The sequence below is a fragment of the Armigeres subalbatus genome, chromosome 2 (assembly GCF_024139115.2).
Source record: "Armigeres subalbatus isolate Guangzhou_Male chromosome 2, GZ_Asu_2, whole genome shotgun sequence".
In the NCBI taxonomy this organism is placed as follows: domain Eukaryota; kingdom Metazoa; phylum Arthropoda; class Insecta; order Diptera; family Culicidae; genus Armigeres; species Armigeres subalbatus.
Genome location: NC_085140.1, coordinates 156,209,166 through 156,226,965, shown reverse-complemented (window position 1 = coordinate 156,226,965; position 17,800 = coordinate 156,209,166). Strand labels below are relative to the sequence as shown.

Sequence of the window (17,800 nt, the reverse complement as noted above, 5' to 3'; positions counted from 1 at the left end):
ATTTGAACAAATTTGTGCGACGTATCAGCTTGCAGAAAAATTTGTGACGGGTTTTCGGTTGTTTGAATTTATTTCTATTTTATTCTACTTTATCAGGTGAGCTATTAATATATATGTGCATATTATGGTTTTAAAAACGATATTTATTTACAGTATGCGATTATGCCGCCACAATATTGTGCTTCGAAGCTGGCCAAAGTGAATTCAATCTGACCACGAAGCATGGAATTCGTCGGAGAGTACCGTGTTCATCATGCTCCTCAAACCAGCCATTATGTTTGTGTTGTTTAGAGCTGTATGGATTATTCGTGCTTCTCTAAACTAAATTTTATATGATTGTTAATTTATTATGAAAATTATTATCTATGTGTAAAAAGTCACAATAAAATTGTTTTAAATTAGTGTTTAATTTTCTCCATCAATCATTTATCGGAAAAAATACCAGAATCAAAGCTATGTGCAATAATAAGAAAAAACATGAAAATCCGAGTTGAGATCATTCAAAAACCATACTTTTTACAGACATCATTTGAATTCTTTTCATCTGGCAACCATCTTCTCCATATTATGAAAATGAGATGAGAGTCATTCGGATCGTTTTCACTAGTGAGAGGGGAAATCGAATGCTGATCATCCGAATCACAAATTACTATCGTTAAGGGGCGGCAGCGAATCGACTGTCAGTCGTTATGAGGCGGAGATTTTGGTTCAGTGTAGATTACGCGAACAAAGTTGGGGTAAAATTTTGACAGCCGAGAATGAAACAAATTGTTTGCAGCTGGTTGACCAGAGTTAATTGAAGCGGGCACTCTAGAATTATTGCTTAATGCCTGCTACTCTATGACACGAAGGGAAAGGAGGTGTTCTGTTGGTGGTTAAGTGATTTTTTTTTTCACTATGCAGCCTAGGTGTTCCGATAAAAATATCGCGGAAGTTTGCACTACACAGACGGATTTACTTAAGGCACATAATGACTTTCCGTTGTCAAGAATATTCAGCTTTTTTTTTATTGTCTTTATTAATGAGGTTTTCGGCCCTTGACCGGTTCACCTCATAGAAATATTCAGCTGTAATCGGAACCCCTCGGCAATATATTGCAATCCAAGTACTAGAAATTTATTTGATGCACCGATCTGTAATGTTGCATTCCAGGCATAGAGCACCTGGACCGAGTAAATATACTCTCCATATAATGGTGGGTTATCCTTGTCACCTATTCAATATGATTCGGTAAGGCTAAGGAGATTGGTCTACTCTGTGAGTCATAAAATAATCATATAAATGAGTGGATCTTCAAATAGAAGTTTTGTTGATCATGCTAGATTAAACATCAAGTATAGACATTCACCCTCATTCTTGTATACGTTCAAACGCCTTTTCGAACGAAAACTGATGCGCATTCTCGTTTACGCCAGCAAAAGTTTCGTTCGTCCGTAAACAAGAATAGGAATGATTAAAAATGCTCTCAGATTCTCTGTAAGAAATTGCGACTCTGTAAGAAATTTGTTTTGGTCAATTCGGTAACCTCCTTAAATCCCAATCAAATTTCAGGATTTAAAGGTGTTTCTGAATATTATAAAAGGCTGTCCATATACCACGTGAGCAGTTTAGAGGGGAGGAGGTGTATGGCAAATGTCCACGATCTATGCAATTTTTGTAAAATTTATATGAGCTGATGTCCACGCTGGGGAGGTGGGTATCTAAAACTGACCAAAACTTGTCCACGTGGTATATGCACAGCCCTAAGGCGATACAATATTCAAAATAGATATTGCAAGCCCAACTAGTGAATATTTGTACTTTTAACTATAGTACCTGTTACAGTTAACTCGATAATTATCGATAAATCAACGAACACTCGATAACGATAACGTTGATTCAACGCTCACTTTATCGTCAACTAAGCATCATCGTACAACCGTCATCGTTATCGAACCGTCGTCGAATAACTCCGAAGCAACTCGTCGAGGGATTTCGACGTAAATCTTTGAAGGATTCCAAGGTAAAACGTCGAGAGACTCCGAATCATCGATACCGAAAGGAATCCAGTGTGAATTCTTTTTGATACCGGTTGGAGTACATATTTCGATGATTCTGAAAGTAATTCTTTAGAGATTCCTATGAAAAATTCTTCTCGGATTCTAATGAGAATCCTTCTCGAATGCTGATGGGAATATTAAATATTATCATCCTGCTAGGCAAGCGGAAGTCTGCAGATAAACTATCACTCCAGTCCGTTATGGTTGACCACATGTCTTTGATTGCTGGCGAGGTACCACGATTGCTTTGCTTACTTTGATGCTTTCAAAGCAATAAGATACACCCTTGGATACATACCCTTTTCATAATTAACACCAAGGGCAATTTTACTCCCACGCAGAAATTTTTCTCAGAAATGAGAAACATGCTTATTTGTCTTCCACTCATTTTATTATGATAGGGTGAATATGAAAGATAACTCTTTTGTCTTCGAGATTTTTCAATAATTCATTATGCTTATATGTTGAAAACTGATATCACTGCTAACTGACTTTTTAAATCCTAGGGAGGGCTAATTTGTGTCTAGGGAGGGCTTAGCCCCCCTAGCCCCCCCTTGTTGTCGCCAATGATAAAACCTGTCGTTGAACGCCTTCTCTGCCTGTCTCCAGCCCAGTCAGAGTCAGTATATCCGACTAGTTTCCAGTTATCCTTCGGTACATACCGTAGTCCCCAGTCATTCGTTGAGTTGAGATACTGAAGAATACGCTTTGCTGCAGACCACTCTATGTTATTTGGTTGGCTTACTTTTCTTCCTAAGAGACCTACACTCAATGATAAGTCTGGTCTAGCATTGACGGCCAGATACAGTAAGGCACCGACCAAGCTTCGATATTGCGTATGATCTTTGAACGGTTTGCTGTCCGGATTATTCAAAGTGTATCCTGTTTTTATCAGTGTTTGTACTGGTTGCGAATCTTCCATTTTATACTTCCGGAGCAAGCTTTCGATGTACGACGTCAAACTCAACGTGTAACATCCATCTTTCCTTCAGTATCTCGTAATCCAGAAAGTGCCGAACGGCGCCAAGTGACGTAATTCCGCACTTTTGATGTAAGCAATTGAACACTTTATCGATCTCTTCATTATTCACGCTTCCGATGACCAAACATCGACATACACCAGTAGATAAACTAGACGAACAAGAAGAAGAACAACTGAAGGATTTTCAGGAAGAAGTTCAGGATGCATTTCCTAAAATTCTACTTGGTGCTCCTCCAGAGATTACTTCTGGAGATCTCATCCGGGAATTCTTCCTGAATTTCAAAAAAAAAAAATCATCCTGAAATTCTTTCTGAGTTTCCCCCGGAATTCATTCTAAATTCTACCAGGAATTCATTCTAAATTCTACCAGGAATTCATTCTGAATTTCCTAGGCAATTTATTCTAAATTCTACCGGGAATTCACATTGATTTCCTCCAGAAATTAGATACTGAATCTCCCCAGGAATTTGTTCAGAATTTTCATTCTGAACTCCCCAAAAAAAATTTTCAGTTGGATCTCCAGGAGGATTCCCTGCAGGAACTCTAGCAGGAATTCCCGGAGGAACTCCAGAAGTAATTTCTGGAAAAGCTCCATTTTTGGGGGAATTTAGAATGAATTCCTTGGAAAATTCAGAATCAATTCCTGGGGGAGTTCAGAATCAATTCCTGGAGGAATTCAGAATTAATTCCTGGAGGAATTCAGAATCATATCTTGGAGGAATTCAGAATGAATTCCTAGGGAAATTTAGAATCAATTCTAGGGGGAATCCAAAATTAATTCCTGGGGGAATTCAGAATCATTCTGGGGGAATTCAGAATCAATTCCTGGAGAAATTCAGAATCAATTCCTGGAGGAATTCTGAATAAATTGCTGGGGAAGTCAGAATCATTTCCTGGGGAAATTCAGAATCAATTCCTATGCGAATTCAGAATCAATGTCTGGGGGAATCCAAAATGATTTCCGAATGAATTTCTGGCGAAATTCAGGATAAATTTTAGGAATTATTCTTGTAGCTCCCCCAGGATTCCTTCCTGGAGTTTCTCCTCCTCTTGGAGCTCCTCCAGAAATTACTAGTAGATCCACCCGTTGTTCCTCCAAATATTTCTCCTTTGATTTTTCAGGAGCATTTCCAGGGTTTTCTTGTGAAGTTCTTTCAGATTTGTTTCTGTTCCTTCAAAAATTCTATCTGGGGCTCCTCCAGAAATTCTTCTTCCAGGAATAATAGGAGTAATTTTTGTGGGATTCTCCTGAATGGAATCTTGAAGGATCTGCACGATGTGTTTCGGGAAGAACTCTAGAAGGTATTCAACGATAATTCCTGAATTCCCAAATTCCTAAACTCCTAAACTCACAAATTCCTAAATTCTCAGATTCCTGGATTCCCAAATTTATAAATTTCTGAATCCCTAATTTTATAAATTGCTCAATTTCTAAAATCGCGAATTCCCATGTTTCTAGATTCCTGAATTCAAACATTCTTAGATCTCTCCTTAGTTCCTAAATTTGTCGCCGCCCACAACCAGGACGTTAGGCAAGAAGATTCCCGCGTCGATTGTGTTATTCAATAGATGGTATCTATGCCACCCATTCACATTCTGTCGCTTCATACTTGTTCGTACCCTAGCGAACGGCTTTTAATCTATTGATTTTCAAATAGGTAATAACATTTTTTTATTGATTATCTCTCGACCATCATACCAAATAAATCAATATAAATCCAGAATTTCAAATTCCAAAATTTGATATATCGTCATACCTTTACCAATTCAGATTGCAGTATTCAGCCTGACCATCGCACTTGCGCCGCGATCCAGCTTCGTTTCCCCCAGTGACCATAATCTTATAAACTGCACACAATCATCCAATTTCTAATCGTGTTTTCTCGGTATAAGGAAATTATTTATTTTTATTGTTTATTTTTCACAAACTGGATTTTTAGAAACACAGATAAAACTAACTATTGATGAAACATAATGTTAATTTTTATTTGGCACAAAATGTTTGATGGTTCCAATTCGAAACAAGCATATTGCGACTTGTAAGTGTTGCGATAAGACGCGCGGCTACAAAGCAAGACCATGCTGAGGGTGGCTTGGTTCGATTCCCGGTGCCGGTCTAGGCAATTTTCGGATTGGAAATTGTCTCGACTTCCCTGGGTATAAAAGTATCATCGTGCTAGTCTCATGATATACGAATGCAAAAATGGTAACCTGGCTTAGAAACCTCGCAGTTAATAACTGTGGAAGTGCTTAATGAACACTAAGCTGCGAGGCGGCTCTGTCCCAGTGTGGGGATGTAATGCCAATAATAAGAAGAAGAAGAAGTGTTGCAAAAAGCGTGGAACAGAATATTCCAGCTGGTTCTCTGCGGCCAATGTACGGATTTATAATCTGTAGTTACTAACGAAATCCTGATATCCTACAGATTGTAACTGGAAAGAATCATGACAATTGGACTAAAAACAACTAAGATATATCTGGGTAAAGTTGCCGTTCCACGCTTTTTGCAGGGGTTGGTACTTCCAGGGTTAAAAATCCAATAGATCATCGCAAAGAGGCATCCCACAGCCTGTAGTTTTTGAGAAAGTCTAAGGAGGGTTAAGGACAAAGTACTACATTCTGGCGAGTATCATACTTTGGCGTGTGGTAGTTTGGCTTCTACCAAAATATGTTTTGCAAGGTCAGCGTGTAAATAGCATTAACAATTAGCATTAGTGTAATGTGTGCAAAGATAAGATATCAGCCTATGCTTATGCCCTAACCAAGAGTTAGCGTAGTAGTTGGTATAAATAAAATAATAATAAAGGAATCTACTCGCGTAGTGCCCAAGGGGACAAAAAGAGCATTAAAAAAAGTTGCACTGATTGGCAGGTTTTAAAAATATCTTCCTTTTAGGACCGAGGAATCCTGTCGGAATCAATGGGCCGGGACGCCGACATAGGTTATATTTTATCATTGGGCGTACATCGCAAATACCGTCAAAATGGAATTGGATCACTACTGCTGGATTCTCTCATCAACCACCTAACGACGGCCGAGCGCCATAAAGTAAAGGCCATATTCTTGCATGTGCTAACGACCAACCAAACCGCAATACTTTTCTACGAACGAAGAGGGTAAGTGGGTTCATAGTGTTTAAAACTTAATGCAACTTTAATCTATAGGACGCTACTTTCGTAACAGATTCGTTCTTCACTCGTTCCTGCCTTACTATTACTCAATACGGGGTAAATGCAAAGATGGCTTCACGTATGTGTCGTACCTTAATGGAGGCCACTCACCATGGAGTTTATAATATCCTTTTCAAATCTGTTTACTGAAATTTTATCAGTTATTCTACCCCAGCTTTGCGAATGTTGTGGCTGTTATTAGTAGTTAAGCATGCTTAGCACTACGTTAACCTTAGGTACGCGTTGTCTCGCACGTCACATTCTATCATTATTTCATTGATTTATGTTTAACGTCATTTCACAGGCTTAATAACTGCCCGTTTTCCGAGTGTTTTTTAATCGCATGAAGTAGTTCTATTATTTAATAGTGCCTTGCAATTTATTGGTAAAAAATGAGTGTGATTTAGTTATAAGTTTTATTTATTGCTTGTTTGTTTTCTTGGTTCTATGGAATGCAAAACAGATAAAGTGTATTTTTTAGAAAATCTATTCTTGTTTCATTTATCATAGTAGTCCATAATTCTGAACAACAAAAACCATGGCATTAGCAGTGAGTATTGTCGATTATTTGTTTGGTGCTAAACTCTGTCAAGTGACAACAACACTCAAAACGTTTGTGATGGAAGTTCAGATACATCTGTTGCAAACTAAGATTGATCCACTGTTAGGAGGGTTTATGAGAGCTGGTACATACTTTTGCCCGGCGTCTGTTAATTAGACGCACTCTGATGCTAATCCCATTATATTAATCGCATGCTAATCCTATTATAGTCATTTAAACGAAGGGACTAAAAGAACTAAGAACTAAATACCTTAATCTATGGCTGCTTTTGCCATAACGTTGGGTACCTATTGAATATTAGCAAATATACTATATTAACAATATGATTCACTCTCACGAAATTTTGGCGACACCACATGTGGCGCCAACTCGCGTCCAAAAGGATCGATACACACGTAAATCGAACTACCCAAAATATGACGATCGTTTTACACACACTTCAAAATGTCATCATGAAAAAAATAGGGATGCTTGATGTTTTTTTCGCAAACTTAATCGATTATGTTTAATCGAATGCAAACGGAAAATCAAATGTTGTAGCAGAAGTGTGGTAGGCATATGTTTGTGGAAATGTATAATAAATTTGATATAGCTCGTTGAACTGTATCCGGCGGGACCATTCCGGTGCACCATATCGAAATTGACGCACGCTGAAGCAGTTGGAGAGCTATACGAGGTTGCTGTGGAAGTTAACATTCTTCTAGCATTGTACCTACTCGCTCTCTGTTTCGCACACCATGTTGCTGTTTGCTCATTTGACTGCAACACTTTTATCAAATATACTATTGTCGCGCTAATCTTTTTCTAGAATGCTGCGGCGGTCTTACACTCGCAGGCTCGACTGCGAAGGTAAACGTCAAGATAGCCGCCGTGTTAAAAGATAGGCAGAATTTTCCCGCTCAAAACAAAACCACGTGCTTTTCGCGAAATGACAGCAGTGTTCGATTGTTTTAGTGAGAGGCAACCGGAGTCACTGAGTACATGGAGAGTGTTTATCATGGCAAGTGCATACAGTGGGTGAGATTTTCATCGACACTGTTGTGTTTAGTGACCGTTGCGATTACCTGAGAAGCAACCAGCAGGAAGCCGCAGTATTCTATTTTATCTCGAGATGCATAATATATTAACAATATGATTCACTCTCACGAAATTCTGCGACCTCACATGTGGCACCAACTCGCGTCCAAAATGTTCGATACACGTTGTATTAAACTACCCAACATATGACGATCGTTATACACACACACACACACACACACTTACGGAGCCGAATTTATTGAATTCAACATTTGGCTAGCAAACATTACCGCTAGGCAATGGTTAAACTCACTGGTATTTTTTAACAGCAAGGAAGTGACCCTGATCAATTTACTTATGTTTTGTTACACTTAACACTTTACACAGCTACGGCAGCCAAATTCCCTTTTTTCCTAAATACTCTTACAAACAGGTTTATAGTGGTTATCTAGAGAGGGCCACTTGGCCATATTTTACACTTATAGTGGTCTTCGGGAAGTTGTCGTGTAATATTGGGTTTTATTATTAGATCTTATAAATTGATCTTGAAAACCATCCCTAGAACGGAATAAAACTTGTATGGCTAAGGAAGGCTTTTATATTACTATGGTAGATTATTGTTTAGCATGATCAATCGTTTTGAATAATTTTATGACACCAGTTAAACTTATTCATTCGCATAACAAGTTTCAATTTTGGCAAGCGTTGAGAAAGAATTGGGTATATGTGTAAAAAAGATATCGAACCAGTGCATAATCTCCATCCAAGCGTTTCTCAGCTATTTTCAGAGGATTACATACAATTATCGAGTTTGGCTTCGTTATGCTCTTTAACGTTTGAGCTTCAATAAACAAGTTATTTAGACTATAACTTGGTAATAATCGATTCCTCCTTAATTTTTTATATGATGATTGGAAGAAAAAAATCAAGGAAACTCATTTAGTAGTGACGTGGTAAATAATTGACTGTTTTACAACTGAAAGGTTCCGTTTAAGGGAGAAAAAAAAGTTGTTTGGGACCCCTGGGTAGATTTTTTTCAAATAGTCACGAAAAGAAAGCTTAAAGGGTCAAACACAATGGATACGTTTGCGTGCGTTTTGACAGTTTTCCCATGGGAAAACTGTCAAAACGCACGCAAACGTATCCATTGTGTTTGGCCCATAAGAGCTATATTTTCACGTAGTGAAAGTATTAGCGATGCTAATAATAAGCTCGCATGCATAATCCCATTTTTGAGAATTCCCAAATTGTTATCAATTTTTGAATAAGATTTGACAGAGAGAAACGAAATTTTGTGAACAAACTGCCAGATATGAGCGTCTGATATAAATACAATTCAAACATAATAACGTTTGTGGTACAATCTCTATATAAAAAAATGAGTTTGCCTTTCCTTTGAGGCAATATCACTCACGAATGGGATGACCGATTTGTACGGGTTTCTCACTAATCGATTCGTCTTGAGGACTGCTGTGTTATAAAATATCACTAAATTTTGAGGAGAAAGTTGAGAAATTGTGAAAATACAATTTTGATGCGAGTTGTAAGGAAACCCAATACGATCGCGCTAAAAATGATCTAGAGTGCGGCGCTGAATGAACTCAACAATTGACAGTAAGAATGCAAAATAAAGGCGACTCTATAAATCTCGATGATCTATATCTCGATATCTCTCCCTATGTCGATGCTTTCCTCGGTCCCTTCAATCTACATACATTCTGGCTTTCTACATCTCGATAACTTCCCTATCTCGAAATTATTCTATCCCGATGTGTTGTAATCGTATTTTGTTCTGGATTCACTCTCCTTATGTCGATATGTTCAAATTTTTAGGCTACTAGACCATATTTGGACGATAACAATACAGATCAACAATAAGTAATGATATTTGTTTTGTTGTCGTTTTTCATAGCAACAAGCTGTTTTGGATCTAGTACCCATTTAAATTTTTCTTCCATTCCTCGATCTCTCCCTATCTCGATGGTCCCTTCAATATCGAGATGTGGAGAGCGACTGTAGTATAATCCCGAGCAAGGTCGGGTACGTTCAACTAGTTTTTCTTGCGAAAGTATCGAAAAATAATCTATTAAATCCCAAAAAATATCTGATATTGGATACGAAATCGAGAAAGCACAATAAAATAGGCGTGATTAAGTTTAGCCGAAATATCTCACCGTAATGCTACGTTTTGAAAGGGCAAGTGAATTGAACAACTTAGTTGATTGTAATTTACTTGCAATAGAGTTGAACATGTTCAACTTACTGTCCGTTCAAGTGAGTTGAGCGAAGGTGTTTGGACGCGTTTAATCCAAGCGACTTGTTCAATTCACTTTCCATGTCTAAATGTAACAAAATAATCATACCCATTATGATAAGCGCAACATAACAAAACGCAATCGGATGAGTGTCATCTTCATGGCTTTCCACTCAAGATACATATTCATTCAATCAATGGTGGGCAGCAAAAAGTTTTCAATTCATAATAAGTTGAAACGCAGGTGTTAAGTTCCAGTAGGAATTTAGGACACCGAAGAGGAAGAAGAATGATGCATTGGAATAATATCGATAATATTCAGAAAGAATTAATCAAATTTCTTGCTGAAGAAAATGATAGAAATGTTTACAGTGGAACAATCATTTTAATGTTTGCGGAACGGCTTTCACAGTTTAAACGATTGAAGCAAAGGTGTAGTTTGTCTGCTTTGCACTGCTTCATCGAAATATTTACAGTAGTGTTTGCATTTAACAAAGTCGAACAACTGTATGACTACTCACCGGAAGATGGCAGGAGGGTTTTCCAGCACAAGCTAGAAAAAAACATGTTTAGATTCCTCTTTGCTCGCTAGATGATGTTGTTATCACCGGCAAATTGTTCGCCATTTCGTTGTATGGGAAAACTCGAAGTGAACCATATTGTTAATATAATATATTTGATATTAGGCTGAATACTAGGTATTTTTTTTGAAGAATATTCTTCGGACTGGATTGCTCTTCTTTTACCAATCATAATTTTTCGCTGCATATCTTGGCTGCCCAAATGCACAGCACATGTTTCGAAATGGACAAATTAATATGAAGTTTGCGAAAAATAATCCACGTGTCTTGAAGGGACTCAAACCCTCAACCTCCTACTATCTATATAGGCGTGTCAACCCCTACACAACAAGACCACTTAAAGGTCAGTCTTGTCAATCAGGCAGTCTTAGACAAAAATTGAATAAGGCAAATTGGAATAATTAGGGGACCTTAGTAGAAAAATGTTCTTATGTTTCGCAATTAACTTTAATAAAACCATTAAAATCATCCAAATCGGTCAACGAAGCAATCATCAACGCGAATATTGCCAATTATATAAATAGGGCGTGTAAGGATGTTATACCCTCCGGGGGCAAGAAAACGATCTCAAGTGGGTTGGTGACATGGGACTCTTATGCGAATCGCGGCAGCGTAGTTCCGTGGTGCTGAACATTCGACATTCAGACAGCTTCCGCCTTTTTCAGAACTTTCACCCACTGCTTTGCCATGCGGAAAACTTACATAATCCTCCGCGTCCACCCGTTGGGAAGGGAGATACAACTTCTTTACTGTTCGAGCATCCACAAAATCGTAGTTATCCGATGAACCTTGGTTGGAAACCTGAATATTGACAACTTTCGACTGCCTTCGTTTTGATGTATTCCGTTCGTCCAGCACATTTATAGTGGTTGTATAGGTCCATCAGCCTTCAATAGTTTGGCCAGCTTGTTATGTATAAGCGTCACAGACGAGCCTGCTTCCATTTGTCAATGTGACAGGTACCATGCCAAACAGTACTGTCGAGTTCAGCTGCCGATGACTATTGCATCGAACTTCCAATGTGAATTGTGAAACTTAGGGCACCCTTCTATCAAGCAGCGCTTTCTTATTCGACAAGGCAGATCTCCATGATTGTACATTCGTACATGGAACACGGGCAGAAAATCGATCGCTCCACAGTTTTCCACCGATCTGCTACACTTTGCTTAAAGACAACTTAGCAGTGTCACCCAAAGTAACCTAGGTTTTGGCACACAGAATATTTTACATCACGGTATTGCTGTTGATTTGAGGGTTCTGAATTCATCATAACTCTTGGACCATGCTTAACCCTCATTGATTGTACAAATACTTTCGTTCTCGGGTGCTCTCATTTCTTGCTCTACTCGTTTGATTTCACCTTCTCGAAGGTTACTTCCAGAGCCTTTTCGACGAGACTTTCCATAAAAGCCTTGAATGTTTCCATGTCGACCGACAGAGCGCGTCATTTGTAGTCCACTCACTCCATAGCATACTAAGCATACTGAACTAAGTTCGGCATCAGAATCTGTTTTTTTTTTCAAATGGTTAGTCAATCCTGCCGCTGTAAGGTGCTGCGTGAACTCTTCTACTGCGCCTCCGAACTCTATTACAGACTCCAAGCTCTCCGTATTGGGTCTAATTCTTGGATCCGGTTTGCCAACCTTGTCGACAGGATTTCTGGATTCCCAATAGAAGACGATTTCGAACCGTATCCAAAGCTCTGCCTGTCAAAGCCTCTTGTAGTCGACTTATTCGCCTGCTCATACGCGCTGGAGAAAATCGGCCACTCCTCGGCGGCACCAAATTTCTCGGAAACACCTGCCTCGACGCAATCGGCAGACGAGATGGTCCTGTCCCCGTTGCTTTCATTCTTGTAGAGACGCTCTCCGGAATGACATCGAATTCATTATCCGAAGAATTGGCAATAACGAACGATGACCGTGGAAGACTAACGTCGGATCCAGCAACTTCTGCCTTGTGTGGTTTCGGTGGCTTCAGGTTGCTCCGAAGTTTTTTCGGAAACAAATCTTCCTTTTGCCACATCAGCCTTCGCGCCATCCTTCAATTCCGAAAAATCGGCAGTCTTTCGCTGGTTCCCTTTTCGATTCCTCCAGTCGATTCCACTTTTCGAGTTCTCTAAGTTCCATCAATGTTCGCGTCGACTCCGCCGACGGCACACCAACATTTTTTTTCATGCATTCAAGAACGCGACTGGTCTTCTTGACCGGAACAGATGCGGCACGTTTCACGCGGCTGCAATGCTGACCGATAATGTCTGACAACACATGCAACAAATCAACCTGATCATCATCCTCGTCTTCGTCTCCGCTTCTCGCCTACCTTTTTCTGTCCTTGATCTTCTACTTTTGTCGAATCATCAATGTCATCGACTTCTTCTTCTTCTATCTCGTCATGCGCTAGTTTCTTAGTCATACGACTTTTGGTCAACTTCGTCTTTTCTAACTTACCAATCTGTCTTACTAGCTTCATATCGACCAGAATGTGTGAAAATCACTGTAGAAATGTGTTACCGGATGGATAGAACTTCTCCACAGGCAGGTCGCACAGAGCCAGACAAGCTCGGCGACGCTTTTATCGACGCCCACGCACTCAAAGTGGCGCCATTTTCGACACTTCTCACACTTGACGCTAGCATCGAAATCGTATTTGTAGCACATGGTAGTAGATTGTGAGATATGTTACACCCTCCGGGTGCAAGTAAACGATCTCATAAGTGGGTTGGTGAACAAACTTAACTAAAAGTATATTTCCATTAATAATTAAACATATAAACAATACAATAAACATACAATCTAGTTCTCCCCCACAACAAGCCTCTTTCTGCTCTCTACCTCTATAGGCTAGCGGACGTTTGGTAGAGAACGGCAAAACGATTTATGCAAACGATGATGAAACAGCGATTTCAATACAATGATTCACAACGCTCGTAATGCAACGTACACACCAGTCAAGCAGTTTGACGAACATTGACTCCACCCCCAAGAAAACGCTTCGGTTGCTGCTTTGTTGGAACGTGTGTGAAGTTGTTCGAACAACCATTTGACAGTTGGCAGCTCGGTTGGAAAAATTAAAACGTTTTGATTTTGGTTTGAGTTGTCGGGGGTGGAGTCAAGGTTCGCCGAACATGTTTGAGCATTTGTATTGAAGTTGCACAAACCCCCATATATTTTTTGATGGTTGGTGCTCAAGTTGGCACTTCGGTCGTTCGTGTGTGATATTGTTGGTCGAATAAATTGATTGTTCGTGCCGCTGTTGGAAAAACTTGATGGATGTTGGAATAAACGAGAGGTGGAGTCAATGTTGGTCAAACTGCTTGACCGTGTGTACGTTCCATAACAGAAATGATATTCAAACTTTTACAATGATTACAGTCACACGCAATTTCATATATACGATGGAGACCATCTTCGTTTATTCCTTTTTGCTCTTCTGTTAATAACATACATGACATCGCCATTGCCGTTCTTCACGCTGTGTGTGTTATGGAACGTACACACGGTCAAGCAGTTTGACCAACATTGACTCCACCTCTCGTTTATTCAAACATTCATCAAGTTTCACCAACAGCGGCACGAACAATCAATTTATTCGACCAACAATATCACGAACGACACGAAGCACCAACCATCAAAAATATATGGGGTTTGTGCAACTTCACTACAAATGCTCAAACATGTTCGGCGAACCTTGACTCCACCCCGACAACTCAAACCAAAATCAAACCGTTTTAATTTTTCCAACCGAGCCGCCAACTGTCAAATGGTTGTTCGAACAACTTCACACGTTCAAAGCAGCAACCGAAGCGTTTTCTGGGGTGGAGTCAATGTTCGTCGAACTGCTTGACTGGTGTACGTAGCATTATGCAACGTACACACCAGTCAAGCAGTTTGACGAACATTGACTCCGCCCCCAAGAAAACGCTTCAGTTGCTGCGTTGTGTGAACGTGTGTGAAGTTGTTCGACCAACCATTTGACAGTTGGCGGCTCGGTTGGAAAAAATTAAAACGGTTTGATTTTGGCTTGAGTTGGCGGGGGTGGAGTCAAGGTTCGCCGAACATGTTTGAGCATTTGTAGTGAAGTTGCACAAATCCCCTTATATTTTTTGATGGTTGGTGCTCCAGTTGGCGCTTCGGTCGTTCGTGTGTGATATCGTTGGTCGAATGAATTGATTGTTCGTGCCGCTTATGGCAAAACTTAATGGATGTTTGAATAAACGAGAGGTGGAGTCAATGTTGGTCAAACTGCTTGACCGTGTGTACGTTCCATTATGCGGCGACGCTGAATAACAACAAAACGGAACTCATTCGCTGCATTGCTCATAATGCTCGTTCGGTTTATTAACCCTTTCAGGCCCGTCGGAATAACGGCCACCAATGGAAACTATTTCTCCACAGAGACATTGTCGCATCACAGCTCAGTGTTTATCAACTTTATCAAGCACTTCCACAGTTGTTGTGCGAGATTTCTAAGCCATATTACCATTTTTGCATTTGTGGAGTAGGATGGGGCAAGATAGGTCGCAAGTGAACAAGGTGGCAAGGTGAACCCTCAACGCCTCAGTCAGATCAAAAACATTTTGATTTCACTTTTCAACATGGGTCTATTAATAATAGCTCATAATCTGTATGCCGAGGGTATGAAATAACGAAGACATTGAGACATTGAAGAAAAAGTTTTTTTGTCAATCAAAATGCCTGGGTAAGCTGGGTTAAACACCTTTGAATTCTTCAATTAATATTGTTTTAGTCACGATGTTAAATTCCACATAGATACCTACATAGGTTTATTGCCAATGATTTTATTGAATAAAATAGATGTTTTAGACTATACATTATAAAAATGTCTGCAATTTCTTATCAAAACAAGCCGTCCATGTATTGCTTTTTAAAAGGCAAAAAATATATATTTTCAATAAAAAGGGAAATTGAGCTGATATTTTTAAAGGTTTATTAGGCCAGGGGCCCTCCTTAGCCGTGCGGTAAGATGCGCGGCTACAAAGCAAGACCATGCTGAGGGTGGCTGGGTTCGATTCCCGGTGCCGGTCTAGGCAATTTTCGGGATGGAAATTGTCTCGACTTCCCTGGGCATAAAAATATCATCGTGTTAGCCTCATGATATACGAATGCACAAATGGTAACCTGGCTTAAAAACCTCGCAGTTAATAACTGTGGAAGTGCTTAATGAACAATAAGCTGCGAGGCAGCTCTGTCCCAGTGTGGGGATGTAATGCCAATAAGAAGAAGAAGAAGAAGGCCAGTTCAAGGCTAATTAAAAAATATGCAAAAGCCCAATTGAATCAATAAAATAAAATGGGCAAGAGAGAAAATTACTGTTTGGTAAAATTTCACAAATCTTTTTTCAACGGAAAACGGATACGGATTTCACGTCGAAGCAATATGGTGCGGTTAATCTGCCGTAATCTGAAAAAGTGACGTATACGCCATTTTCCAAAAATGGTGTTAGCGAGTACTACTCATCGAGCTCTTCAACAGAAAAATGGAAAACATGCATGTTGTAAAATGGCTGTTACGTCACTTTTCCAGATTACGGCAGTAATGTCAAGAGTTAAAAATGTTAGGTCACCACGATCGCTATTATATACGTTGTCAACCACTTTTTTTTCAATATGTCCGCAAACCTTCTAGTCCTGATTGTTCAAAATATTGACTCCTTAAAACAACCACTACAGTTGTAGTAATCTATCAAAAGTAGTCATATCGTATCGATGTTATTTGACGTTTGTTATCTATTTTTATTGCATGATTTCGCTAATTTATATGTTTAACAGCTTTGCTTGCTTGTTTGTTTTGTGTATGTTTGCTTACTACTTAGAACATAAGTTCAAAACACTGCAGAAAATTTAAAGACCTTAACCATTGGTTATACTGATCATCTCAAAAACTGGTGCTCTTTGGTGGTCACCGCAGGAGGACTCTGCTCCTGGCTTAGCGGGCGCATCCGAAGTGCATTTCGTTGGGTTTGTTATCGTACCATATCGAGGTTCACGTTTACGCAGGACACCTAAGAGACGAAAAGTCTCCTCCGAATGTTTTCCGGTGATTCGTTATAGTCAAATATTTAAGTTCGGTAAGCACAAACCTTTTATTAGGGTGGATATAAAATAACACGCTGCGCAAGTTGTTATGAATGGCGTAACGGTTTTAAATTGTCACACATTTACTAATAAGCCGCTAGATAATGCAATTGTTGACCAAGGATTATTTATTCATTGCTTCTGTTTTTGAGGATATTTTAAAATACATATTAGAATGGCTCTCTCTAACTCATTTTGCAGGGACAGGCGGAATATGTTACATTTCCAGATATGAGACGGAACTAACTTTTGTTAGACATAGGGACAAGTGTATCCATATATAACATGTTTAAGACAGAGAGAGTTGACTAAACACGATAGCTAAAATCGACATTTCATGTATTTGACAATAAACCAAAAGCTTTTTTTATTTATTCCATTCTTATTCACATTTATTCAGATTAGGTTTTTCTATATAAATTAATCGACGAATCTTTGTTTATACATTGGTTATATAAGCGTTTATCCATTGATGACGGTTCACTTCCCTCATTTTCATCGATATTTCAATGAGGTATCTGTTAATGCATTTTAATTTATACAAAAAATATGCAATAAGAGTTGTTGATCCATATTCGCAATTGACGTTTTTGGCAATTGTCGAATCATGCTGTACAGTTAACTATCGTCATTACCATCATAATAAGAAAATGAAAGACCTTCCCTGCATATTAGAAAGCATCACTGCGATAGAATGTGTGGCGTAATTGTCCGAGGGATTATTTATTGACAGATGAGAGCATTGGTGATGCTCTAGATAATATAATGGTTATGCCAAATATAAACCTACATGGAAAGTCAATGGAGTCAGCTTTATGAACCGCAGCGCTGTATCACGTCCTTTAGCATATAATATATTATCATACATGTAAAACAGACCATATCTACCAATGTAACTCAACGCCTGCTTGCTCGTATAATTTGAAGAAGATCTCTATGCTGATATATCACAACTCGACAAAATTCGTGATGAATTAACTGTCCCTTGAGTTGACCAACTACCAGGAGAGCTGTTTAAACACGGTGATGAGGCACTGGCTAGAGAGCTGCACTGGGTAATTACCAAGGTTTGGGAGGATGAGGTTTTGCCGCAGGAAT

At 39.2% G+C, this 17,800-nt stretch overlaps 1 protein-coding gene across 5 annotated transcripts in view; it reads left to right on the top strand.

Annotated features, from left to right (window-relative positions):
- Window positions 1-17,504, top strand: part of LOC134211060 (N-alpha-acetyltransferase 60) — a 36,218-nt gene extending 18,714 nt beyond the window's left edge. For 3 of the 5 annotated variants that reach the window (XM_062687627.1, XM_062687626.1, XM_062687628.1), the window contains exons 4-6: window positions 5,917-6,137; window positions 6,205-6,315; window positions 16,495-16,856. In XM_062687627.1, the coding sequence (XP_062543611.1) occupies window positions 5,917-6,137; window positions 6,205-6,315; window positions 16,495-16,633 (471 nt within the window). In that variant the 3' untranslated portion in view covers window positions 16,634-16,856. Of the gene's footprint in view, window positions 1-5,916; window positions 6,138-6,204; window positions 6,316-16,494; window positions 16,862-16,903 lie in introns of those variants that run through there. The other 2 variants (XR_009978918.1, XM_062687625.1) reach the window with 2 other exon arrangements.
- The last annotated feature ends 296 nt before the right edge of the window (window positions 17,505-17,800 follow it).